Source organism: Daphnia magna, linkage group LG2, assembly GCF_020631705.1.
Source record: "Daphnia magna isolate NIES linkage group LG2, ASM2063170v1.1, whole genome shotgun sequence".
Taxonomy (NCBI): domain Eukaryota; kingdom Metazoa; phylum Arthropoda; class Branchiopoda; order Diplostraca; family Daphniidae; genus Daphnia; species Daphnia magna.
The window spans coordinates 14,568,479-14,594,571 of NC_059183.1; the positions used below are offsets into that span (position 1 = coordinate 14,568,479).

Below are 26,093 nucleotides of genomic sequence, written 5' to 3' on the forward strand. Positions count from 1 at the left end.
TGAGATTTTCGCATTTGTGGAAAACGCGCAACGCAGGATGTTTTACTGCTCTATTACAAATCCCAGTTCCACTGTTACCCGCCGTTAGCACTTAGCAGTTATCAGTTAACGCTTAACTGCTTATCGCAATGATGTAATTCTGATCATCCTTAACATATCGTCTGCTTCGAGTGTGTAATTTTCAAAGATCTCTTTATGGTTATTTCGTCCGTCAGTTCTTTTTGTATATGTATTCTCCATTCAAGATGTGGAATGGGACTATCAGAAGTGCCAAAAAATATGCATGTTTGCGCACAACCATCCGTTTCTCTAGTGTAGCGAAACATAAAGTGTGTATTGTTGGAAGTGGCCCTGCAGGATTTTACACAGCTCAGCATCTTATCAAAGTCTATATTTAGTGCTTATTTTTTTAGTTTTTTTTAAAATAACATTTCTAATATAGTCTTCTTGTAGAATGAACCCAACCTTGAAATTGACATGTTTGAAAAGCTACCTGTACCCTTTGGATTGGTCAGGTATACATACACATGTTGTTAATCTTCCCAGATTTATATGAACAATTGTACCACATCACTTGAATTATACCACTTTGTGTTAGGTATGGGGTAGCTCCAGATCATGCTGATGTAAAAAATGTAATAAATACATTCACAAGCATTGCAAAGTCTGGCAGACTTCAGTTTATTGGAAATGTCACAATAGGAAAGGATGTTACTCTAAATGATCTGAGAACTGCCTATGATGTTGTGGTTTTGGTAAATGTTTTAAATGATATTTTACCTTCTTGGAACTGAACAAATCAACTTATTTAGGCTTATGGTGCTGCACAAGATAGGTGGCTAGGCATCCCTGGAGAAAATTTTGAGAATGTTGTGTCTGCCAGGAAATTTGTTGGATGGTATAATGGATTACCTGAAGAAAGCAACCTACAGTTAAACTTAAATGTTGAGAAAGCTGTTATTATCGGACAAGGAAATGTGGCATTGGATATTGCTAGAATACTGCTCACCCCCATTGAAATCCTAAAAGTGATTTTTTAATTGAATGAAATTATATTAGTAATTATCTCTTTTTTCCCTTTAACAGAAAACAGATATTGCTCAACATGCACTTCAAGCTCTTAAAGAAAGTAAAATAAGGAATGTTAAACTTGTTGGAAGGCGAGGACCGTTACAAGTATGATGTTTTAAATGGTACATCATGTTTCATTTCATTTAGCCTAGCGCTGTCTCGATCCGTTTGATAGGTGGCCTTTACTATAAAAGAACTAAGAGAAATGATAAAACTCCCAGAAGTTTCCAACCGAATCCATCTTGAAGACCGAGATTACATCGAAGCATGCATCCCTAGTATTGTCAAGAGTCAAATTCTTTTTCTTTTTTAAAATGTAGAATTTTTGTGATTGTTATTTTCAGAAACGCCTAGACCCAGAAGAAGAATAACTGAATTGATGCTTCAGTCGGCCGATACGAAGCAGGCGGATGTAAAGGACTCATCAAAGCAATGGGAGCTAATTTTTCATCGCACTCCCTTAGAAATCGTAAAAAGTGAAAACCAGAGAAGTGTCAAAGGTTTAGTAGTCGGGATCAATCGATTGAAAGAAGATAATTGGGAGAATCCTCAAATAGAAGATACTGGTCTTAGAGAGACAATACCTTGCGGTATGATCATAAAAAGTATCGGTTATAAAAGTCTTCCGTTATCCGATGAGCTGCCTTTTGACCATATCAAAGGAGTTATTCGCCAAAAGGAAGGGAGGGTTGAAGGAATGCCAGGTGAAACTAGCTCCGACTTAGCACGGAAAGCAGCATATAATTTTACGTCATGATTTTTAGGTGTGTTCTGCAGTGGATGGGTTGCCAGTGGCCCTGTAGGAGTGATAGCCTCAACGTTGCAAAGTGGTCACGATGTCGGAAAGAGAATTCTCGATGACCTAAGGAAAGGAATTTGTGCAACTAGCACAGTGAAACCTGGACGTGACGTTATTTTGTCTCAACTTGCCACAAGAGGTGTTGAGCCTGTTACCTTTGTAGAATGGGAAACTTTGGATAAGGAAGAACGGGAGCGTGGTAAAAATCAGAAAAAGCCACGTGAAAAGATTATTGACGTTAGAGAAATGATAGATATCGCCAAGAAGGTACAGTCATAAATATACCGCCTGTATTACATGGAGAGTAAAACTGAAACACATGATTTGACTATAATTCAACATTGATGGCTCTTTCACCCTTTTCGTCCAAGCAACTTTGCTGGTTTTTAGATAAAACATGTTGTCTGCACAAGTAATTTTGCAAATCTGTGTTACTTTGTTGATGGGCATACCAGTCCTCGATCCGGTCTTCATTATCTTCTAGTAAATATTCACACTATGGGAAATGTAGAGTTTTTGTAAAGGTAGAACTACATAAAATTTTAATAACAAATATGTATTCACCTGTGTTTTCAATTGGGTAACTTCTGCTGGTGGCTTATCCCACATCTCATGAGGAATTCCTAAATCCACTTTTACACCTTTGGCCCTATTAGACACAATATGTTGTCATTCAAGAATGTGCAAGATGTGCAGCCTTAGAATAACTTACACTAATCCATGCAATGTTTTAAAAGTTTGACTCATCTCTTTAGAAAATCTGCTAGAATCTGTCCTTTCCTTGTGAATTCGATAATCAAGGATTCTTTCACATAGGCCTTCAAGAGATTCTACTAATCTCAGTTCACTGTAAAAAAAATAATAAATAAATATTACATTTAATTTGAAAAGAGAATAATCTTACGATGTTTGATATTTCTTCTTGCCCTTTTTTGCATCAATGCTATACCCAGTTTCAATAAGGTCATGGCTTTTGCCGGTTTCCTTGAGTCGGCCTTCAAGTTCACTGGTAACTATTTTGCACACCTCACATGGAGTAGCATATTTCACATCCTCGCTTGAAGCAAGACTAAAAACGCAAAAGCCGATCAAACTAGCATATTTCCAATAGAAATTCATGGTTACAAGGATTTTAAAAGAACTTCCAGAACAGTTTACCGGAAGTAAATCGAGGCGTCTGCTCAATGGCTCAAACTGATGACATTATCGCGGGGAAATGGATTACTACATTCAATATCGTATACTGGCGCCACTATCGCAAGCGAAACAAAAACCATGCAAAAACTTTAAAGGAGGAGGAACGCCACCTGCAGGAATGTGTTGGCCTCTTGGGGGCAATATATATTGTGAGCTGCGAACGTGGATCGGTACGTCAAGGAGATCACTGTGGAAATAGGCGAAGCCAATCAAGCCATAGGCATAATTTCTACTGATCGCTCACCTCAAACGGCCAATTATCCCCTAGAGAATCTTTGGCTCTCTACACTCGGCTTTCCGCCTCATTTCATCTGTTGGTACTTCAAACGCTAGATGGTGCTGACGTCCGATAAACAAACAAAGCTTTGGTGCACGTGAACCGAGATTATAGAAAAAGGAATTTGGTGATGGATACTGGACAAATAATGTGATAGTTGCATGCTGAAGGCTCCATAAGTAATGTATTGGAGACGCGCGGCGTCTCCTATCTTACTTTGATTGTGACACGTTAGCAGTGACCAGTCCTCCTATAGAAAAAATGTCCGATATCATACGAGATGACACATTTTATTACTGCGAAGAAAAGAATTTGCGTGGCGTTGCATGTAAAGCTACTTTGTCACATTCCACCCTGACAATCACTGAAGCAGAAAATGGGAACAAACAACGCACAGTTAATGTAGACGATATGATTGGATGTCTTTGTATGAGGAACCAAGATCACGAAAATCAACTAAGTCAAGAGCAAGATACAATTAGTGTGTTTCTTTGTGTGTATTATTATAGCCTTTCAAAAAATTTCAAAAAAAGCCCTTATAGAAAAAGAGAAACAGCCCTACTAAGGTGTCAAAAGTATTCATCATTTGTTGAAAACTGTGATTATGTGGCAAAGTATCAAGAATTCAAACATTTATTAGAAAATCCCACATTAACCATATTCTTATTAGGTGGCAGTCATCATTATATTTACTAATCCACAGCAATGAAATTTACCCCCACATGCCTTCTACGGATCCTATCACAATTGATTCACAAAGATTGCTAATATTTGTAAATCCAAACAGTGGCCCAGGAGTTGCTCTGAAAACATTTAACACAAGAATTAGATCTTTTCTAGGAGAAGCTAATATTTCTTATGATTTGATCGTCACCTCCCATGTTGGCCACTGCCAAAAAATTGTTCAAGATTCTAGGGATTTAGCTAAATACACAGGGCTAGTTGCAGTATCTGGAGATGGCCTTCTATATGAAGTAAATTTTAGAGCTTTACATGTAGATTAGTTAATTGCTGTACTAACAATGAAGCAAAACTTTCTTTACAGATTTACAATGGCTTGTTTGCTAGAGAAGATTGGGATAGCATTTGCCGAATTCCTGTTGGGGCGATTCCTCAAGGATCAGGCAACGGGCTGGCTCGTTCCCTGGCGCACTTTAAAAAGTGGGTGTATTATTGTGCTCAACTTTTTTTTTTATGGTACGGTTTATAGGTGCTAATTTTTTTCCCTTGTACTCCAGTGAACCCTATCTGTATGATCCTTTGGTGGTCAGTGTTCTCAATGTTGTAAAATTAAAAAGCCGAGAAATGGATCTTTGCCTTGTGAACACAACAAAATTCCCTGTAAGACTTGCATCAGAAATCGCTGTGAACGAAAATGTTTATTGGGTTTCTTTCTTGTTCCTTTTTTTTACAACCAATTTATTTCTTTTCAGAAACTAATAAGTTTTCTCAGCGTTGGATGGGGTCTAATGGCAGATATAGATATTGAATCTGAACGTCTTAGAATGATTGGGGAAGCACGTTTTACTGTAGGAGCGTTGGCCAGAATAATGCGTAAGTAGACAGTGAGAATTGAACGAACATAATCTAACACGTGCACATAAAAAAACGGCTAGATGGTTTTCTTTCTAGGACTAAGAACATACAAAGCCACAGTATCTTACTTACCAGCCGTTGGTGGTGTACCAGATGAAGAAATTTCTCCATTACCACCGCTTGACGAACCATTGCCTGACCAGAAGTGGATCAGTCTGACAGGGGAGTTCATCTGCGTTTATTCTTCTTTGGTTCCCTTCATTGGAACCGACTTGTTTTTTGCACCAAAAGCCTTGTTAGATGACGGAATAATTTGGTTGATGATTGTCAAAGGTAAGAACCAAGAAAAAAGTGTATCGTCTTGGTTGTTCATTGCTACATTTACATTTTATTTAGCTCCTGCGTCCAAATTACAAGTAACCCAGCTGCTTCTAAGGTAGTTCATGTTCACTCACCCTTATAAATATGCACATCGATCGATTTTGGGAAACAGCACTGCAAAACGAATTTGGCGACTGGGATTGTCAGTTCCTTTTAAATGGGAGATGGTATACGAGGTTTTTTTTTTTCTCTTTCGTCAGCCCGAGAAAATCGGGTGTTAATTGATCCCGTAAAACTCATGTTATAAACGCTGTTTCCAAAAATTGGTTGGTAGACATGTTTATGTGGTTAAGGCCAAGCGAATTAGCAACTTAAGCACTAGTTACTAACCCATTTTGTTGCTTACCAGTATGGACAAAGGCAACCATATTCAACTACCTTGGGTAACATTTGTGCCTGTCACAGCCTTTCGACTAGTTCCGGATGTGAGCGTTGGTCCTCAATCCTACCTAGTAGTTGATGGTGAGAAATTGGACACCCAAGCAATGCAAGCGCAAATAATGCCACGCAAAGGGCGCGTGTTTATGCGTTAACATTTATTGGTAATATTCTTGTCACATTCTATATAAACGCGGATATACTACAATTCCTATACGTCGTCCCGCTCTACCACGAAACTTACAGTATCTTTCCACGTGAAAATTCCACAAATGTTATGTAGAACTTAAAACCGCGAAGCCATTGGGTTGTAGATTTATGCTTACCAATCTTTATATTTCTGTTGAGGAAAATTCAGATTTTTACATGGTGTAGCGTCGCTTACGTTGAATAGTAGCCTACCGACCCCACTTATACATTTATGTACCATTCAACTTGGCCAATTTAAAAGACGTTTTGTTTTCTAGAAGTTGTATTGATATCTGTATCGTATTACCTGATATTTTCCCCAAATCTTCTGTTCTACTTTTGCAATCTATCCTAAACAGAGTGAAGTGATGCAACACTTTTTGGTCAGTTTAGGTTTCAGAAAATTACAAAAGAATGGTAATAAAACAAAATGCTAGTTTTTCCTAGTAAATCTATTGTAACCCAACATTCCTAGTAATGATTAAAAAGCTTTAAGTAAGAAAAATCCGTAGATATTTTTGATTGAGGTGGAATTAACAGTGAATAAATTGTGCAAAACGTTAAAGGCCTCGTCATTTGGTCCTGCTTGAGATAGAAGTATCTGAAAGTGAACGGCATTCTCACTTAAGATCAGCGTGACGTTTGATAATGTCAAGCACATCTTGAACATCCTCTTTCGATCCCAGAATAACTGGACAACGTTCGTGAATTTTTTCCGGCTGAATATCCAGGATGGGAACAGTACCCGTAGATGCTGTGCCGCCTGCCTGCTCCATGATAAAGGCCATTGGAATGCTCTCATACAGCAAACGGAGCTGATACACGAAAAATTAATAAAACTGCCATCCTATGCCATTTAGAAAAAAATTTACTTTTCCGCGAGGGGCGTCCGTTGTGGCAGGGTACATGAATATTCCACCATATTTGAGCGTGCGGTGGACATCAGCTACCATCGATCCGACATATCGAGCTCCATAAGGCTTCGCACCCTACAAGGTAGTCAATCCGTAAAATTAAAAAAGTGCGTTTGCAGCCAAATTCAAGAAAGTCTGATTTTCACCTCTTTCTTTGATGCAACATATTCTTGAATTGCTTTATCCCAATTGTTTGTATACCCCTCATTAATGGAGTAGATTTTTCCTCTAGGTTTCACTTGCATATTAGGATCAGTAAGCACAAATTCTCCAATAGCCTACACGGAAAATATACTTAACCAACTGTAACTAAAATATGGACGCAAACCACGTACGGGGTCTAGAAGAAATCCATTAACTCCGTTACCAGTTGATAAGACCATCATCGTGGCACTGCCATACAACGAGTATCCAGCAGCCACACAGTTTCTCCCCGGTTGCAGTGCATCCTTAATTGACGGAACACCATCCGAAGTTTTTCTGCATTTGGAATTAAACAGGTAAAACAAGAGAAAAGTATAGAAAGCGCCTTATGATTTACTTGAAAATTGAAAAGATCGATCCGATGGAAACGAGACAATCGATATTGGAAGATCCATCCAATGGATCAAAGCAGACTACATATTTGCCTTGTTTTTCAGTTTCAACCTATAAACAAGTTATGAGCATACAATTTTTTATTATTTTTACTACATTAAGGTAGTTGTAATTTAACCATACTTCAATAACAGTTTCATCTTCTTCTGAAACTAGCAAGCATGTTGTGAATGAACTTCTCAATAAGTTTATGAATAGTTCATTTGCAAGAACATCAAGCTTCTTCACCTCTTCTCCTTGAACATTGACTTGGCCAGCAATACCATACCTAGAATTTTATCACATTACATTAACTAAGTATTCTAAACAAATATGACTAAACTTACAGATTAGCAATTCCTGCTCTACGAACAGCAGAACTAACAGCTTTAATGGCAGACTGCAGTGAATTGAGCAACTGTGATAAATCTCCTGATGCACCTGGAATACGCCTCTGTTCAGCAAGCACAAAACGAGTCAGGGTCATGCAATTCGTATCGATAGGTGAGTTAGACGACATCCTCGAAGGCACGAAATGGTAGATTTTCTATAGTAGTAAACGATTATGAAAATCATACAATTAAGTACAAACAAGTAGTCAAAGGGAAATCTACACACGGCATCCTACCTGAAATCACTGGGAAGGAATGGATTAAACCTACACGTCTAACGACAACTTTAACTAAAGGGCTACAGTCACCCAAATCTTGTTAACCTCTAAACAGAAATTTCAAAACAAAACCCACAGACCTTACGGCAGCTAGCAGTCAACAGGTATTAGTTTGACTACGGTGTCGACGTATTGATGGTTCGGTTCTTTTCAAGCACAAGTCAGGACACAAGATGGCATTATGCAACCGCCCTACGTGGCTGGCAGCACGTAAGCGTAACATAATCATATTTTATAATTCAAGGGCATTACCCGTTCGTGTCATGAATACGTGAGTATAATATTTTTATTTTCTCATCAAATTAAATAATTATCTGTGGTTCTGATCTGAAAGTAGTACAGTTGGAAATGAAACAGAAGTTGAGCATTCTTACGCGGTTTAGGACGGTGTTGCTCCGCACCGCGAGAGGGAAAGCGGAACCAAGCATTTATTTTTTATTTTATATTTTTTCTTCTTATGAAATACAATACAAAGGCCAAAAGGACTGTGGAAGTCTTCTCAGGTTTTGATAACAATTTGCTTACCTAAAGTAAACCTTGAGAAACTGTGAAAAAACACAAACCTGATTTCACTAGAAAAATTTAGTTCTATTCAACGATTATAAAACCAACAAATGAAGGAAAAACTAAAAAATATGTAGAGATGTGAGATTGGCGACCATGAGAGAATCTTTCATGAAAACCATGCCTTTAAAAAAATATATCGTTTTCTGCCTTTTACTTTTAACTTTAACTTAACTTAACTGTTTCTTTTAACTTTTAAATCCAATATTCAGTGACTGACAGACCGACTACGAGCACACTGCCATGTCCTTTAAAAGACTTAACACTGAATAAGTTGCCGTACATTTAAATTTTCTAGAGTCTCTAAAGTAGAGCGTCATTACTACCAGAAGCTATTGGCGCAAACCCGGAAAAAAAGCTGAAAAAATCTTATTATATGTTGTGTCGCTCCAGTACCTTTCGGTAGTAAGCCGGATCTTCGGGACCGAACCCTATTTACCGTAATAGTGTAAGGAACGGCCAGTCGCGTTCCTTACATCTCTTTCTCCTTTTCCCACGCTTTCAACCCTTTTTTTCCCTCTTCCTCCGATAGGTCACCTACCGATGGCTCCGGCCTTCAACCTCCCTTCTACTTGGCCTTCAAACGTGTGAATTCTTCACATTGGTGTGGGGATAGAAACACTGACAATGGCCGTTGAATAACTCAGTTTCTCTCGATAGATGACTCTGATTCTAGTTTCCACCACTGTGCCCCGCCCCAAAACCGTCGAAATTTTAGACATACAGACCAACGAAACGCGGTATAGGGATTCCTCCAACTTGGTCTCCAGACGGTCTCGAAGGGTCGAGACCTCACCGCTACATCCCAGTGGGACTATCCCGGCCCTCTGATTGGCTCTCTCAACCCTTATACCCTTCCATGTATTTCTGCTTTCTGCTCCCACATTTCCTGATACACACAGCGTGGTTTTCCGTGGGAGTTTAGTTCGCGCTTTGATTTGTTTGTTTCTTTGTGTATTTATACTAGGGGCCCTCACTCCGTTCAGGAAGTTCCCGATAGGGTACGGCCTGGTCGCCAATTTCCCATAATATCTCGGAAACCGTTTGCTCTTCCGGCAAAACAGACTCCGTATACATGTCCTATGAGGCGTGCGCTGATCATCAACGCCTTCATCCCGCCTTCCCACTTTTGTCAAAATCGGCCAAAAACGACATCTAACGAAATTCTCCAAAAATCAGACGGTATAATCGAAATTGAACGCTGATTTCGATTTGGTCATTGGTTTTCTCTTTAGACTAGCCGTTAAAAAAATTTACGAAAACAGTTCTGTTAGCGCACCAACTTCATTTCTGGTTTTTAAAATGTAAATGAAAAATTATAAGACCAATAGAAAAATAAACCGGATTTCCGTGATTTTCATTCAATTGTGAATCTAAATCATGTATTTTAAGCCAAATTTGAAATTTGGTCAAAAATGAAAAAGTGGGAAGGGCCTTTCCACTTTTGTCAAAATCGGCCAAAAATGACATCTCTTGAAATTCTCCAAAAATCAGACGGTATAATCGAAATTGAACGCTGATTTCGATTTAGTCATTGGTTTTTTCGTTAAACTAGCCGTTTAAAAATTAACCAAACAGTGCTGTTAGCGCAACTACTTAATTTAGGGTTTTTAAGGATTAAATCAAAAACTATAAGACCAATAGGAAAATAAACCTGATTTTCGTGATTTTCATTCAATTTTGATTCGAATTCATGTATTTTAAGCAAAATTTGAAATTTGGCCAAAAATGAAAAAGTGGGAAGGGTATAGCCTTCCCACTTTTGTCAAAATCTACCAAAAACGACATCTCTTGAAATTCTCCAAAAATCACACGGAATAATCGAAATTGAACGCTGATTTCGATTTAGTTATTGGTTTTCTCGTTAAACCAGCCGTTTCAAATATTAACGAAACAGTGCTGTTAGCGCAACAACTTAATTTAGGGTTTTTAAGGATTAAATCAAAAACTATCAGACCAATAGGAAAATAAACCTGATTTTCGTGATTTTCATTCAATTTTGATTCGAATTCATGTATTTTAAGCAAAATTTGAAATTTGGCCAAAAAGGAAAAAGTGGGAAGGGTATAGCCTTCCCACTTTTGTCAAAATCTACCAAAAACGACATCTCTTGAAATTCTCCAAAAATCACACGGAATAATCGAAATTGAACGCTGATTTCGATTTAGTTATTGGTTTTCTCGTTAAACCAGCCATTTCAAAAATTAACGAAACAGTGCTGTTAGCGCAACAACTTAATTTAGGGTTTTTAAGGATTAAATCAAAAACTATAAGACCAATAGGAAAATAAACCTGATTTTCGTGATTTTCATTCAATTTTGATTCGAATTCATGTATTTTAAGCAAAATTTGAAATTTGGCCAAAAAGGAAAAAGTGGGAAGGGTATAGCCTTCCCACTTTTGTCAAAATCTACCAAAAACGACATCTCTTGAAATTCTCCAAAAATCACACGGAATAATCGAAATTGAACGCTGATTTCGATTTAGTTATTGGTTTTCTCGTTAAACCAGCCGTTTCAAAAATTAACGAAACAGTGCTGTTAGCGCAACAACTTAATTTAGGGTTTTTAAGGATTAAATCAAAAACTATAAGACCAATAGGAAAATAAACCTGATTTTCGTGATTTTCATTCAATTTTGATTCGAATTCATGTATTTTAAGCAAAATTTGAAATTTGGCCAAAAAGGAAAAAGTGGGAAGGGTATAGCCTTCCCACTTTTGTCAAAATCTACCAAAAACGACATCTCTTGAAATTCTCCAAAAATCACACGGAATAATCGAAATTGAACGCTGATTTCGATTTAGTTATTGGTTTTCTCGTTAAACCAGCCGTTTCAAAAATTAACGAAACAGTGCTGTTAGCGCAACAACTTAATTTAGGGTTTTTAAGGATTAAATCAAAAACTATAAGACCAATAGGAAAATAAACCTGATTTTCGTGATTTTCATTCAATTTTGATTCGAATTCATGTATTTTAAGCAAAATTTGAAATTTGGCCAAAAAGGAAAAAGTGGGAAGGGTATAGCCTTCCCACTTTTGTCAAAATCTACCAAAAACGACATCTCTTGAAATTCTCCAAAAATCACACGGAATAATCGAAATTGAACGCTGATTTCGATTTAGTCATTGGTTTTCTCTTTAGACTAGCCGTTAAAAAAATTAACGAAAACAGTTCTGTTAGCGCACCAACTTCATTTATGGTTTTTAAAATGTAAATAAAAAATTAAAAGACCAATAGAAAAATAAACGGGATTTTCGTGATTTTCATTCAATTCTGAATCTAAATCATGTATTTTAAGCCAAATTTGAAATTTGGTCAAAAATGAAAAAGTGGGAAGGATATTGTCGCGGGTGAAAAGGGATATTGGTTATCTCTTCGCAGATATGAGTCATCCGCTCCTTGGACAAAGCTGCGATCGTGTTGAAGAAATTATCGGGAGAAGTCCGCTCCAAGAAAGATACGCAGATATGCAGTCCGGAAGGGGAGTAATTCGCGCGACGGTATAAAACGCTGCCCTGAATCTGCGTTAGATGAGTCTCCATCGGGTGAGCTCCCGGAGCTAGGCTCCGTAGGAGTAGTTCCCTGGAGTCTTCAGACGCTCTCCGAGTTTGGTATCGTCATCCCTTATTGTTATTAGTTAAAAGTAAATAATTGTCTAGATTTAAGGTCATCACTTGTTGTATTCGTGTATTCTTTTTCCAATACAACTCGTGCGACAATTGGTGGAGATACAGTCCGTTACCCGTGAGTAACAAAATCGTGCTTTAAGTGGCAATTGTTGAAGACGCAGCTCGTCGCCTGAGAGTAAACGAAGAAGTCGTGCTGCAGTCATTGTTAGCCGATGCCGAAGAGGACAAACCCACGGCTACCTAGTTGCCCAAGAGACCCCAGCCGACGATTACATCCGCTTCGAGAACTGTCAAGCGTTCCGGTAGAAACTTCACCTACCCCAGCCTCATCGTTGGAGAGTGGAACTTCCTTTGTTGGTGAAGCCCTAAATTTTGAAGGTCCTATTCCAAAGGACCATTTGACCAAAGAAGCTGACAGTCAGGGTGAATCAGTCGAGACTTCAAGAGGCTTATACTCGGATCCAGAAACCGAGATCGATTTGAGAGCGGCGACGAGTCCAGTTGTTCAGGTCGGGGGACAACAATTTGTAGTGCCATCAAGGCATATTGAGCAGCCGCAAAGACAAGCTATGGAAGCTGTCATAAAATTTATTAGCCCGCCAATCTTCAGAAAAAATTCGGAAGAAGATGCGCACCAATTGATGGAGCGCTTTGAAGAATATTCTACCCACAACAGATGGGGTGATATTGGAAAAAAAAAAAAATAATAATTTTGAAAAGTATTTTGATGACGCCGCCAGGAGCTGGTTCAAGTGTGCAAGGCTCCCGAACGAGTGGATGGTAAAACATTTAAACAAGTAAGCGCAACCGGAAAGAAGAAAAACGAAGGAGTAAAAGTCCCTTATTTGCCAAGAGGACGCAAGCTGATTTTTTTTAGTCTCATCAACCTTCGTGGATCGCAGAAGATTAGTACAGTCGGGTCGCCTGTCTTGAAGAAGGGGGACCTGTCGCGGGTGAAAAGGGATATTGGTTATCTCTTCGCAGATATGAGTCATCCGCTCCTTGGACAAAGCTGCGATCGTGTTGAAGAAATTATCGGGAGAAGTCCGCTCCAAGAAAGATACGCAGATATGCAGTCCAGAAGGGGAGTAATTCGCGCGACGGTATAAAACGCTGCCCTGAATCTGCGTTAGATGAGTCTCCATCGGGTGAGCTCCCGGAGCTAGGCTCCGTAAGAGTAGTTCCCTGGAGTCTTCAGACGCTCTCCGAGTTTGGTATGGTCATCCCTTATTGTTATTAGCTAAAAGTGAATAATTGTCTAGATTTAAGGTCATCACTACTTGTATTGATTTATGTTCATGTGACACAATACAAAGCCAGTGTGACAATATAGCCTTTCCACTTTTGTCAAAATCGGCCAAAAATGACATCTCTTGAAATTCTCAAAAAATCAAACGGTATAATCGAAATTGAACGCTGATTTCGATTTAGTCATTGGTTTTCTCTTTAGACTAGCCGTTTAAAAAATTAACGAAAACAGTTCTGTTAGCGCACCAACTTCATTTATGGTTTTTAAAATGTAAATGAAAAACTATAAGACCAATAGAAAAATAAACCTGATTTCCGTAATTTTCATTCAATTCTGAATCTAAATCATGTATTTTACCACTCACTAATACTCATACTCTTCTTTCTTCTTACCAGGCTTCAGCATCACTCAGAGGATGACCAACATCAATGTTTCTTTTTACTTTCTTTGCAAGACACTTGTTGGTTTCAGACATCAATGCCTCTAATATTCCTGTCCACACAAAGCAGGAAAAGCTTCTTGGCTCAAGGGTCATCTCAAGCAAGTCCAAAGTCATAAACTTCCGAGAGAAGAATTTTTTTTACCCTCTAATACTATAAATAATAAAAATTTAGCTAATATTGTCACACGAGTTGTATTTGGACAAGAACAAACGAATACAACAAGTGATGACATCAATTCTAAACAATGGTTTAACTCAAACAAAAGGGATAACCATTATAAAAGTTGGAGAAGCGTCTGAAGACCTCTTGGGAAACCAGGGAACTCCTCTTACGGAGCCCAGCTCCGGGAGCTCACCCGATGGAGACTCATCCAACGCAGATTCGGGGCAGCGTTTTATACCGTCGCGCGAATTACTCCCCTTCCGGACTGCATATCTGCGTATCTTTCTTAGAGCGGACTTCTCCCGATAATTTCTTCACCACGATCGCAGCGTTGTCCAAGGAGCGGATGACTCATCTCTGTGAAGAGATAACCAATCTCCCTTTTCACCCGCGACAATATCAACATGCCATAGAGTTGTATGTTAAAGCAAACTGCAAACTAAAAATACTGTTGATAGGTTTTTTTATGCCTATTTATACAAACCAGCATTGTTTAGTTCAGGATAGAAGGGCAGAAATTCTCAATATTTTCCATTGGAATGTTTTCTCTGGGATTGATGTATTCACGATGCACACTGTGTGTAAAGCTGCTGATAGTGACCATACCTGAAGAAACACACTAATAATGAAGGTGTGTGCAAAAGCAGAATCCTTGTGGTTGGCATGAAGATATGGCAAATTTATATCTAGTCGAAGAAAAACCATGGATATAAATTTAAAAATAACAGTAATTAAAATGCAACATGTGATAAACAAAAGATACGCTCAAAAAGTCTAAACTATTCTCAGATAGAATGTGTTGTTTACCGCTGACTAATTATATTGTTGCAATTGCACTGTTTGTTTGTCTCGAGTCACATGTAACTCATTCCATGGTTGGAGATGCAAGATTAATTGTTGAAGGAAAAAATACTGCTAAAACAAAACAAAGTCCTTGAGGCACTCAAGGACTTCACCTAGCTGCCAACAAAGTGAGACATTATGGCATGACTAATTGGATAATGCCTTAAATACCTTTATTAATCAATACGCTCACCAACGGAGCTTTGTTATTGTGCAACGCTCATCGAGGTGCAAACACGCGTACACTTCCAACGTGCGTGTCAAGATCTCGTCAAGTGGTCATTCATTAACTATACAATGCTGATCGAAATCGGCCTAACAATCGATCGATAAATTCAATATGTTGTAGACTCCTCCTCCCTTGAAGGCGTCGTCTATCGAAATCGCTACATGGCAGTACAAGTTTTTTATTTATTTGCTAAATAAACGGACAACTATTAAAAAGTGGATCAAACGGCGTTCCGTAGTTGCCCCTTTTTATGTAGACGACCATGATCGAAACAATGGAGCTCACACGGCCTGTGAAAAAACCTGTCCGTTGCCGGGCGACGCACAAAGCATCGCCTTGAAAAATAACTTCGCGGCCTGATTTTTCCCTATCTTCATGACCGACGCGCCATCTCTCTGAAAAAAATCTCCAGAAATGTCGAGTCGCTCTTAGATTGCTCCGCATTCCTTTATTGTTGAGCCGATAATTGACAGGACCCCTTCGTTAATCTCCGCGTTATCTCCTCTACAACACGACGTCAAGTTTTGCGACGCAGCATCTAAAATTAGAAAACGTATAAAAGATACGTACGAGACCCTGAAATCAACTCGAATGGGCCGACTAAACTGCTCCGCACTCCTCTGCCATTCAGCCGATAAAAACGGGGACTCGACCGGGAGCTGCTGCGTTATTTCCTCTACAAAAGGAGACCAATCTCAGCGGCACAGCATCTAAAATAAAAAAACGAACGAAAGATTAGTGTAGACACCCCTGAAATCACCGCGCCATCAGCGCCATCTCTGGGGTAAAGTCTCAGAAAAAGTGTCGGTCGATCCACCGGTCGTTGTAGAAGGGTAGGGGTGCCTATATCAGGGGGTTGGGAAATGCGAGTTTTGATAGAATCCCTATCGGGAAATTATCCAAAATCCCACGGCATAATCGAAATTGAACGCTGATTTCGAATTAGTCATTGGTTTTCTCGTTAAACAAGCCGTTTCAAAAATTAACGAAAACAGTGCTGTTAGCGCAACAACTTAATTTAGGGTTTTAACGTTTTAATAAAAAACTATAAAACCAATAGAAAAATAAACCTGATTTTCGTGATTTTCATTCAATTTTGAATCGAATTCATGTATTTTAAGCCAAATTTGAAATTTGGCCAAAAATGAAAAAGTGGGAAGGGTATAGCCTTTCCACTTTTGTCAAAATCGGCCAAAAATGACATCTCTTGAATTTCTCCAAAAATCAGACGGTATAATCGAAATTGAACGCTGATTTCGATTTAGTCATTGGTTTTCTCTTTAGACTAGCCGTTTAAAAAATTAACGAAACTGTTAGCGCACCAACTTCATTTATGGTTTTTAACATGTAAATGAAAAACTATAAGACCAATAGAAAAATAAACCTGATTTCCGTGATTTTCATTCAATTCTGAATCTAAATCATGTATTTTAAGCCAAATTTGAAATTTGGTCAAAAATGAAAAAGTGGGAAGGGTTATAGCCTTTCCACTTTTGTCAAAATCGGCCAAAAATGACATCTCTTGAAATTCTCCAGAAATCAGACGGTATAATCGAAATTGAACGCTGATTTCGATTTAGTCATTGGTTTTCTCTTTAGACTAGCCGTTTAAAAAATTAACGAAACTGTTAGCGCACTAACTTCATTTATGGTTTTTAACATCTAAATGAAAAACTATAAGACCAATAGAAAAATAAACCTGATTTCCGTGATGTTCATTCAATTTTGAATCTAAATCATGTATTTTAAGCCAAATTTGAAATTTGGTCAAAAATGAAAAAGTGGGAAGGGTATAGCCTTTCCACTTTTGTCAAAATCGGCCAAAAATGACATCTCTTGAAATTCTCCAGAAATCAGACGGTATAATCGAAATTGAACGCTGATTTCGATTTAGTCATTGGTTTTCTCTTTAGACTAGCCGTTTAAAAAATTAACGAAACTGTTAGTGCACCAACTTCATTTATGGTTTTTAACATCTAAATGAAAAACTATAAGACCAATAGAAAAGTAAACCTGATTTCCGTGATTTTCATTCCATTCTGAATCTAAATCATGTATTTTAAGCCAAATTTGAAATTTGGTCAAAAATGAAAAAGTGGGAAGGGTATAGCCTTTCCACTTTTGTCAAAATCGGCCAAAAATGACATCTCTTGAAATTCTCCAGAAATCAGACGGTATAATCTAAATTGAACGCTGATTTCGATTTAGTCATTGGTTTTCTCTTTAGACTAGCCGTTTAAAAAATTAACGAAACTGTTAGCGCACCAACTTCATTTATGGTTTTTAACATGTAAATGAAAAACTATAAGACCAAGAGAAAAATTAACCTGATTTCCGTGATTTTCATTCAATTCTGAATCTAAATCATGTATTTCAAGCCAAATTTGAAATTTGGTCAAAAATGAAAAAGTGGGAAGGGTATAGCCTTTCCACTTTTGTCAAAATCGGCCAAAAATGACATCTCTTGAAATTCTCCAGAAATCAGACGGTATAATCGAAATTGAACGCTGATTTCGATTTAGTCATTGGTTTTCTCTTTAGACTAGCCGTTTAAAAAATTAACGAAACTGTAAGCGCACCAACTTCATTTATGGTTTTTAAAATGTAAATGAAAAACTATAAGACCAATAGAAAAATAAAACTGATTTCCATGATTTTCATTCAATTCTGAATCTAAAACATGTATTTTAAGCCAAATTTGAAATTTGGTCAAAAATGAAAAAGTGGGAAGGGTATAGCCTTTCCACTTTTGTCAAAATCGGCCAAAAATGACATCTCTTGAAATTCTCCAGAAATCAGACAGTATAATCGAAATTGAACGCTGATTTCGATTTAGTCATTGGTTTTCTCTTTAGACTAGCCGTTTAAAAAATTAACGAAACTGTTAGCGCACCAACTTCATTTATGGTTTTTAACATCTAAATGAAAAACTATAAGACCAATAGAAAAATTAACCTGATTTCCGTGATTTTCATTCAATTCTGAATCTAAATCATGTATTTCAAGCCAAATTTGAAATTTGGTCAAAAATGAAAAAGTGGGAAGGGTATAGCCTTTCCACTTGTGTCAAAATCGGCCAGAAATGACATCTCTTGAAATTCTCCAGAAATCAGACGGTATATAATCGAAATTGAACGCTGATTTCGATTTAGTGATTGGTTTTCTCTTTAGACTAGCCGTTTAAAAAATTAACGAAACTGTTAGCGCACCAAGTTCATTTATGGTTTTTAACATGTAAATGAAAAACTATAAGACCAAGAGAAAAATTAACCTGATTTCCGTGATTTTCATTCAATTCTGAATCTAAATCATGTATTTCAAGCCAAATTTGAAATTTGGTCAAAAATGAAAAAGTGGGAAGGGTATAGCCTTTCCACTTTTGTCAAAATCGGCCAAAAATGACATCTCTTGAAATTCTCCAGAAATCAGACGGTATAATCAAAATTGAACGCTGATTTCGATTTAGTCATTGGTTTTCTCTTTAGACTAGCCGTTTAAAAAATTAACGAAACTGTTAGCGCACCAACTTCATTTATGGTTTTTAAAATGTAAATGAAAAACTATAAGACCAATAGAAAAATAAAACTGATTTCCATGATTTTCATTCAATTCTGAATCTAAAACATGTATTTTAAGCCAAATTTGAAATTTGGTCAAAAATGAAAAAGTGGGAAGGGTATAGCCTTTCCACTTTTGTCAAAATCGGCCAAAAATGACATCTCTTGAAATTCTCCAGAAATCAGACAGTATAATCGAAATTGAACGCTGATTTCGATTTAGTCCTTAGTTTTCTCTTTAGACTAGCCGTTTAAAAAATTAACGAAACTGTTAGCGCACCAACTTCATTTATGGTTTTTAACATCTAAATGAAAAACTATAAGACCAATAGAAAAATAAACCTGATTTCCGTGATGTTCATTCAATTTTGAATCTAAATCATGTATTTCAAGCCAAATTTGAAATTTGGTCAAAAATGAAAAAGTGGGAAGGGTATAGCCTTTCCACTTTTGTCAAAATCGGACAAAAATGACATCTCTTGAAATTCTCCAGAAATCAGACGGTATAATCGAAATTGAACGCTGATTTCGATTTAGTCATTGGTTTTCTCTTTAGACTAGCCGTTTAAAAAATTAACGAAACTGTTAGCGCACCAACTTCATTTATGGTTTTTAACATGTAAATGAAAAACTATAAGACCAATAGAAAAATAAACCTGATTTCCATGATTTTCATTCAATTCTGAATCTAAAACATGTATTTTAAGCCAAATTTGAAATTTGGTCAAAAATGAAAAAGTGGGAAGGGTATAGCCTTTCCACTTTTGTCAAAATCGGCCAAAAATGACATCTCTTGAAATTCTCCAGAAATCAGACGGTATAATCAAAATTGAACGCTGATTTCGATTTAGTCATTGGTTTTCTCTTTAGACTAGCCGTTTAAAAAATTAACGAAACTGTTAGCGCACCAACTTCATTTATGGTTTTTAAAATGTAAATGAAAAACTATAAGACCAATAGAAAAATAAAACTGATTTCCATGATTTTCATTCAATTCTGAATCTAAAACATGTATTTTAAGCCAAATTTGAAATTTGGTCAAAAATGAAAAAGTGGGAAGGGTATAGCCTTTCCACTTTTGTCAAAATCGGCCAAAAATGACATCTCTTGAAATTCTCCAGAAATCAGACAGTATAATCGAAATTGAACGCTGATTTCGATTTAGTCCTTGGTTTTCTCTTTAGACTAGCCGTTTAAAAAATTAACGAAACTGTTAGCGCACCAACTTCATTTATGGTTTTTAACATCTAAATGAAAAACTATAAGACCAATAGAAAAATAAACCTGATTTCCGTGATGTTCATTCAATTTTGAATCTAAATCATGTATTTCAAGCCAAATTTGAAATTTGGTCAAAAATGAAAAAGTGGGAAGGGTATAGCCTTTCCACTTTTGTCAAAATCGGCCAAAAATGACATCTCTTGAAATTCTCCAGAAATCAGACGGTATAATCGAAATTGAACGCTGATTTTGATTTAGTCATTGGTTTTCTCTTTAGACTAGCCGTTTAAAAAATTAACGAAACTGTTAGCGCACCAACTTCATTTATGGTTTTTAACATGTAAATGAAAAACTATAAGACCAATAGAAAAATAAACCTGATTTCCGTGATTTTCATTCAATTCTGAATCTAAATCATGTATTTTAAGCCAAATTTGAAATTTGGTCAAAAATGAAAAAGTGGGAAGGGTTATAGCCTTTCCACTTTTGTCAAAATCGGCCAAAAATGACATCTCTTGAAATTCTCCAGAAATCAGACGGTATAATCGAAATTGAACGCTGATTTCGATTTAGTCATTGGTTTTCTCTTTAGACTAGCCGTTTAAAAAATTAACGAAACTGTTAGCGCACTAACTTCATTTATGGTTTTTAACATCTAAATGAAAAACTATAAGACCAATAGAAAAATAAACCTGATTTCCGTGATGTTCATTCAATTTTGAATCTAAATCATGTATTTTAAGCCAAATTTGAAATTTGGTCAAAAATGAAAAAGTGGGAAGGGTATAGCCTTTCCACTTTTGTCAAAATCGGCCAAAAATGACATCTCTTGAAATTCTCCAGAAATCAGACGGTATAATCGAAATTGAACGCTGATTTCGATTTAGTCATTGGTTTTCTCTTTAGACTAGCCGTTTAAAAAATTAACGAAACTGTTAGTGCACCAACTTCATTTATGGTTTTTAACATCTAAATGAAAAACTATAAGACCAATAGAAAAGTAAACCTGATTTCCGTGATTTTCATTCCATTCTGAATCTAAATCATGTATTTTAAGCCAAATTTGAAATTTGGTCAAAAATGAAAAAGTGGGAAGGGTATAGCCTTTCCACTTTTGTCAAAATCGGCCAAAAATGACATCTCTTGAAATTCTCCAGAAATCAGACGGTATAATCTAAATTGAACGCTGATTTCGATTTAGTCATTGGTTTTCTCTTTAGACTAGCCGTTTAAAAAATTAACGAAACTGTTAGCGCACCAACTTCATTTATGGTTTTTAACATGTAAATGAAAAACTATAAGACCAAGAGAAAAATTAACCTGATTTCCGTGATTTTCATTCAATTCTGAATCTAAATCATGTATTTCAAGCCAAATTTGAAATTTGGTCAAAAATGAAAAAGTGGGAAGGGTATAGCCTTTCCACTTTTGTCAAAATCGGCCAAAAATGACATCTCTTGAAATTCTCCAGAAATCAGACGGTATAATCGAAATTGAACGCTGATTTCGATTTAGTCATTGGTTTTCTCTTTAGACTAGCCGTTTAAAAAATTAACGAAACTGTAAGCGCACCAACTTCATTTATGGTTTTTAAAATGTAAATGAAAAACTATAAGACCAATAGAAAAATAAAACTGATTTCCATGATTTTCATTCAATTCTGAATCTAAAACATGTATTTTAAGCCAAATTTGAAATTTGGTCAAAAATGAAAAAGTGGGAAGGGTATAGCCTTTCCACTTTTGTCAAAATCGGCCAAAAATGACATCTCTTGAAATTCTCCAGAAATCAGACAGTATAATCGAAATTGAACGCTGATTTCGATTTAGTCATTGGTTTTCTCTTTAGACTAGCCGTTTAAAAAATTAACGAAACTGTTAGCGCACCAACTTCATTTATGGTTTTTAACATCTAAATGAAAAACTATAAGACCAATAGAAAAATTAACCTGATTTCCGTGATTTTCATTCAATTCTGAATCTAAATCATGTATTTCAAGCCAAATTTGAAATTTGGTCAAAAATGAAAAAGTGGGAAGGGTATAGCCTTTCCACTTGTGTCAAAATCGGCCAGAAATGACATCTCTTGAAATTCTCCAGAAATCAGACGGTATATAATCGAAATTGAACGCTGATTTCGATTTAGTGATTGGTTTTCTCTTTAGACTAGCCGTTTAAAAAATTAACGAAACTGTTAGCGCACCAAGTTCATTTATGGTTTTTAACATGTAAATGAAAAACTATAAGACCAAGAGAAAAATTAACCTGATTTCCGTGATTTTCATTCAATTCTGAATCTAAATCATGTATTTCAAGCCAAATTTGAAATTTGGTCAAAAATGAAAAAGTGGGAAGGGTATAGCCTTTCCACTTTTGTCAAAATCGGCCAAAAATGACATCTCTTGAAATTCTCCAGAAATCAGACGGTATAATCAAAATTGAACGCTGATTTCGATTTAGTCATTGGTTTTCTCTTTAGACTAGCCGTTTAAAAAATTAACGAAACTGTTAGCGCACCAACTTCATTTATGGTTTTTAAAATGTAAATGAAAAACTATAAGACCAATAGAAAAATAAAACTGATTTCCATGATTTTCATTCAATTCTGAATCTAAAACATGTATTTTAAGCCAAATTTGAAATTTGGTCAAAAATGAAAAAGTGGGAAGGGTATAGCCTTTCCACTTTTGTCAAAATCGGCCAAAAATGACATCTCTTGAAATTCTCCAGAAATCAGACAGTATAATCGAAATTGAACGCTGATTTCGATTTAGTCCTTAGTTTTCTCTTTAGACTAGCCGTTTAAAAAATTAACGAAACTGTTAGCGCACCAACTTCATTTATGGTTTTTAACATCTAAATGAAAAACTATAAGACCAATAGAAAAATAAACCTGATTTCCGTGATGTTCATTCAATTTTGAATCTAAATCATGTATTTCAAGCCAAATTTGAAATTTGGTCAAAAATGAAAAAGTGGGAAGGGTATAGCCTTTCCACTTTTGTCAAAATCGGACAAAAATGACATCTCTTGAAATTCTCCAGAAATCAGACGGTATAATCGAAATTGAACGCTGATTTCGATTTAGTCATTGGTTTTCTCTTTAGACTAGCCGTTTAAAAAATTAACGAAACTGTTAGCGCACCAACTTCATTTATGGTTTTTAACATGTAAATGAAAAACTATAAGACCAATAGAAAAATAAACCTGATTTCCATGATTTTCATTCAATTCTGAATCTAAAACATGTATTTTAAGCCAAATTTGAAATTTGGTCAAAAATGAAAAAGTGGGAAGGGTATAGCCTTTCCACTTTTGTCAAAATCGGCGGCAAAAATGACATCTCTTGAAATTCTCCAGAAATCAGACGGTATAATCAAAATTGAACGCTGATTTCGATTTAGTCATTGGTTTTCTCTTTAGACTAGCCGTTTAAAAAATTAACGAAACTGTTAGCGCACCAACTTCATTTATGGTTTTTAAAATGTAAATGAAAAACTATAAGACCAATAGAAAAATAAAACTGATTTCCATGATTTTCATTCAATTCTGAATCTAAAACATGTATTTTAAGCCAAATTTGAAATTTGGTCAAAAATGAAAAAGTGGGAAGGGTATAGCCTTTCCACTTTTGTCAAAATCGGCCAAAAATGACATCTCTTGAAATTCTCCAGAAATCAGACAGTATAATCGAAATTGAACGCTGATTTCGATTTAGTCCTTGGTTTTCTCTTTAGACTAGCCGTTTAAAAAATTAACGAAACTGTTAGCGCACCAACTTCATTTATGGTTTTTAACATCTAAATGAAAAACTATAAGACCAATAGAAAAATAAACCTGATTTCCGTGATGTTCATTCAATTTTGAATCTAAATCATGTATTTCAAGCCAAATTTGAAATTTGGTCAAAAATGAAAAAGTGGGAAGGGTATAGCCTTTCCACTTTTGTCAAAATCGGCCAAAAATGACATCTCTTGAAATTCTCCAGAAATCAGACGGTATAATCGAAATTGAACGCTGATTTTGATTTAGTCATTGGTTTTCTCTTTAGACTAGCCGTTTAAAAAATTAACGAAACTGTTAGCGCACCAACTTCATTTATGGTTTTTAACATGTAAATGAAAAACTATAAGACCAATAGAAAAATAAACCTGATTTCCGTGATTTTCATTCAATTCTGAATCTAAATCATGTATTTTAAGCCAAATTTGAAATTTGGTCAAAAATGAAAAAGTGGGAAGGGTTATAGCCTTTCCACTTTTGTCAAAATCGGCCAAAAATGACATCTCTTGAAATTCTCCAGAAATCAGACGGTATAATCTAAATTGAACGCTGATTTCGATTTAGTCATTGGTTTTCTCTTTAGACTAGCCGTTTAAAAAATTAACGAAACTGTTAGCGCACCAACTTCATTTATGGTTTTTAATATGTAAATGAAAAACTATAAGACCAATAGAAAAATAAACCTGATTTCCATGATTTTCATTCAATTCTGAATCTAAAACATGTATTTTAAGCCAAATTTGAAATTTGGTCAAAAATGAAAAAGTGGGAAGGGTATAGCCTTTCCACTTTTGTCAAAATCGGCCAAAAATGACATCTCTTGAAATTCTCCAGAAATCAGACGGTATAATCAAAATTGAACGCTGATTTCGATTTAGTCATTGGTTTTCTCTTTAGACTAGCCGTTTAAAAAATTAACGAAACTGTTAGCGCACCAACTTCATTTATGGTTTTTAAAATGTAAATGAAAAACTATAAGACCAATAGAAAAATAAAACTGATTTCCATGATTTTCATTCAATTCTGAATCTAAAACATGTATTTTAAGCCAAATTTGAAATTTGGTCAAAAATGAAAAAGTGGGAAGGGTATAGCCTTTCCACTTTTGTCAAAATCGGCCAAAAATGACATCTCTTGAAATTCTCCAGAAATCAGACAGTATAATCGAAATTGAACGCTGATTTCGATTTAGTCCTTGGTTTTCTCTTTAGACTAGCCGTTTAAAAAATTAACGAAACTGTTAGCGCACCAACTTCATTTATGGTTTTTAACATCTAAATGAAAAACTATAAGACCAATAGAAAAATAAACCTGATTTCCGTGATGTTCATTCAATTTTGAATCTAAATCATGTATTTCAAGCCAAATTTGAAATTTGGTCAAAAATGAAAAAGTGGGAAGGGTATAGCCTTTCCACTTTTGTCAAAATCGGCCAAAAATGACATCTCTTGAAATTCTCCAGAAATCAGACGGTATAATCGAAATTGAACGCTGATTTTGATTTAGTCATTGGTTTTCTCTTTAGACTAGCCGTTTAAAAAATTAACGAAACTGTTAGCGCACCAACTTCATTTATGGTTTTTAACATGTAAATGAAAAACTATAAGACCAATAGAAAAATAAACCTGATTTCCGTGATTTTCATTCAATTCTGAATCTAAATCATGTATTTTAAGCCAAATTTGAAATTTGGTCAAAAATGAAAAAGTGGGAAGGGTTATAGCCTTTCCACTTTTGTCAAAATCGGCCAAAAATGACATCTCTTGAAATTCTCCAGAAATCAGACGGTATAATCTAAATTGAACGCTGATTTCGATTTAGTCATTGGTTTTCTCTTTAGACTAGCCGTTTAAAAAATTAACGAAACTGTTAGCGCACCAACTTCATTTATGGTTTTTAATATGTAAATGAAAAACTATAAGACCAATAGAAAAATAAACCTTATTTCCATGATTTTCATTCAATTCTGAATCTAAAACATGTATTTTAAGCCAAATTTGAAATTTGGTCAAAAATGAAAAAGTGGGAAGGGTATAGCCTTTCCACTTTTGTCAAAATCGGCCAAAAATGACATCTCTTGAAATTCTCCAGAAATCAGACGGTATAATCGAAATTGAACGCTGATTTCGATTTAGTCATTGGTTTTCTCTTTAGACTAGCCGTTTAAAAAATTAACGAAACTGTTAGCGCACCAACTTCATTAATGGTTTTTAACATGTAAATGAAAAACTATAAGACCAATAGAAAAATAAACCTGATTTCCGTGATGTTCATTCAATTTTGAATCTAAATCATGTATTTTAAGCCAAATTTGAATTTTGGTCAAAAATGAAAAAGTGGGAAGGGTATAGCCTTTCCACTTTTGTCAAAATCGGCCAAAAATGACATCTCTTGAAATTCTCCAGAAATCAGACGGTATAGAC

The 26,093-nt window shown here is 35.9% G+C and overlaps 4 protein-coding genes and 2 long non-coding RNA genes across 11 annotated transcripts; 3 read left to right on the forward strand and 3 right to left on the reverse strand.

The window, feature by feature from the left end:
* Nucleotides 1–48: 48 nt before the first annotated feature.
* On the forward strand, nucleotides 49–2,423 carry LOC116916702 (NADPH:adrenodoxin oxidoreductase, mitochondrial). Its single transcript, XM_032922024.2, has 8 exons — nucleotides 49–386; nucleotides 454–515; nucleotides 599–755; nucleotides 813–1,028; nucleotides 1,087–1,176; nucleotides 1,247–1,349; nucleotides 1,416–1,775; nucleotides 1,836–2,423. The coding sequence occupies exons 1-8, from the start codon at nucleotides 228–230 to the stop codon at nucleotides 2,147–2,149; spliced, it is 1,461 nt and encodes a 486-aa protein (XP_032777915.2). The 5' UTR covers nucleotides 49–227; the 3' UTR covers nucleotides 2,150–2,423.
* On the reverse strand, nucleotides 2,139–3,124 carry LOC116916773 (protein canopy homolog 3). 2 transcript variants are annotated; one of them, XM_045169810.1, is made up of 4 exons: nucleotides 2,820–3,124; nucleotides 2,583–2,717; nucleotides 2,435–2,519; nucleotides 2,139–2,366 (listed from the first exon to the last, which is right to left on the reverse strand). In XM_045169810.1, exons 1-4 carry the CDS (start codon nucleotides 2,987–2,989, stop codon nucleotides 2,199–2,201), a joined length of 558 nt encoding a protein of 185 aa, XP_045025745.1. In that variant the 5' UTR covers nucleotides 2,990–3,124; the 3' UTR covers nucleotides 2,139–2,198. The 2 variants fall into 2 exon arrangements, with proteins under 2 accessions (XP_045025745.1, XP_032778013.2); XM_032922122.2 differs by having other exon boundaries at nucleotides 2,775–3,124.
* Nucleotides 3,125–3,434: 310 nt separating this feature from the next.
* On the forward strand, nucleotides 3,435–6,393 carry LOC116916703 (sphingosine kinase 2). The gene is made up of 8 exons (XM_032922025.2): nucleotides 3,435–3,958; nucleotides 4,015–4,318; nucleotides 4,390–4,505; nucleotides 4,583–4,685; nucleotides 4,778–4,898; nucleotides 4,977–5,213; nucleotides 5,277–5,316; nucleotides 5,611–6,393. Exons 1-8 carry the CDS (start codon nucleotides 3,606–3,608, stop codon nucleotides 5,792–5,794), a joined length of 1,458 nt encoding a protein of 485 aa, XP_032777916.1. The 5' UTR covers nucleotides 3,435–3,605; the 3' UTR covers nucleotides 5,795–6,393.
* LOC116916735 (fructose-1,6-bisphosphatase 1) lies at nucleotides 6,263–8,193 on the reverse strand. Of its 2 annotated transcripts, none has more exons than XM_045169809.1 (8): nucleotides 8,069–8,193; nucleotides 7,666–7,865; nucleotides 7,463–7,607; nucleotides 7,284–7,390; nucleotides 7,078–7,222; nucleotides 6,889–7,020; nucleotides 6,701–6,817; nucleotides 6,263–6,643 (listed from the first exon to the last, which is right to left on the reverse strand). In XM_045169809.1, the coding sequence occupies exons 2-8, from the start codon at nucleotides 7,836–7,838 to the stop codon at nucleotides 6,449–6,451; spliced, it is 1,014 nt and encodes a 337-aa protein (XP_045025744.1). In that variant the 5' UTR covers nucleotides 7,839–7,865; nucleotides 8,069–8,193; the 3' UTR covers nucleotides 6,263–6,448. The 2 variants fall into 2 exon arrangements, with proteins under 2 accessions (XP_045025744.1, XP_032777959.1); XM_032922068.2 differs by having other exon boundaries at nucleotides 7,947–8,106.
* On the forward strand, nucleotides 8,122–8,706 carry LOC116916837. The gene is made up of 2 exons (XR_004390863.2): nucleotides 8,122–8,259; nucleotides 8,326–8,706. It is a non-coding gene; the product is annotated as an uncharacterized LOC116916837 (long non-coding RNA).
* A 5,631-nt stretch (nucleotides 8,707–14,337) lies between these two features.
* LOC123469592 lies at nucleotides 14,338–15,307 on the reverse strand. 4 transcript variants are annotated; one of them, XR_006642779.1, is made up of 4 exons: nucleotides 15,053–15,299; nucleotides 14,846–14,998; nucleotides 14,523–14,644; nucleotides 14,338–14,395 (listed from the first exon to the last, which is right to left on the reverse strand). It is a non-coding gene; the product is annotated as an uncharacterized LOC123469592 (long non-coding RNA). The 4 variants fall into 4 exon arrangements; XR_006642778.1 differs by having other exon boundaries at nucleotides 14,358–14,418; nucleotides 15,053–15,295; XR_006642777.1 differs by lacking the exon at nucleotides 14,338–14,395 and having other exon boundaries at nucleotides 14,586–14,724; nucleotides 15,053–15,301.
* Nucleotides 15,308–26,093: the final 10,786 nt, after the last annotated feature.

Excerpts from the sequence above, each read along its gene's own strand:
- LOC116916703 (XM_032922025.2), top strand. The coding sequence starts at position 3,606 with ATGTCCGATATCATACGAGATGACACATTTTATTACTGCGAAGAAAAG. Across the intron at positions 3,959-4,014 it reads AACTGTGATTATGTGGCAAA|GTGGCAGTCATCATTATATT; the intron begins GTATCAAGAATT and ends TATTCTTATTAG. Across the intron at positions 4,319-4,389 it reads GAGATGGCCTTCTATATGAA|ATTTACAATGGCTTGTTTGC; the intron begins GTAAATTTTAGA and ends CTTTCTTTACAG.
- LOC116916773 (XM_032922122.2), bottom strand. The coding sequence starts at position 2,989 with ATGAATTTCTATTGGAAATATGCTAGTTTGATCGGCTTTTGCGTTTTT. Across the intron at positions 2,520-2,582 it reads AAAACATTGCATGGATTAGT|GGCCAAAGGTGTAAAAGTGG; the intron begins GTAAGTTATTCT and ends TGTGTCTAATAG. Across the intron at positions 2,367-2,434 it reads TTACCCAATTGAAAACACAG|TGTGAATATTTACTAGAAGA; the intron begins GTGAATACATAT and ends CATTTCCCATAG.
- LOC116916702 (XM_032922024.2), top strand. The coding sequence starts at position 228 with ATGTATTCTCCATTCAAGATGTGGAATGGGACTATCAGAAGTGCCAAA. Across the intron at positions 756-812 it reads CCTATGATGTTGTGGTTTTG|GCTTATGGTGCTGCACAAGA; the intron begins GTAAATGTTTTA and ends CAACTTATTTAG. Across the intron at positions 1,350-1,415 it reads CATCGAAGCATGCATCCCTA|AAACGCCTAGACCCAGAAGA; the intron begins GTATTGTCAAGA and ends TGTTATTTTCAG.
- LOC116916735 (XM_045169809.1), bottom strand. The coding sequence starts at position 7,838 with ATGTCGTCTAACTCACCTATCGATACGAATTGCATGACCCTGACTCGT. Across the intron at positions 7,021-7,077 it reads ATGGATTTCTTCTAGACCCC|GCTATTGGAGAATTTGTGCT; the intron begins GTACGTGGTTTG and ends TTTTCCGTGTAG. Across the intron at positions 6,818-6,888 it reads ATGTTGCATCAAAGAAAGAG|GGTGCGAAGCCTTATGGAGC; the intron begins GTGAAAATCAGA and ends ACTACCTTGTAG.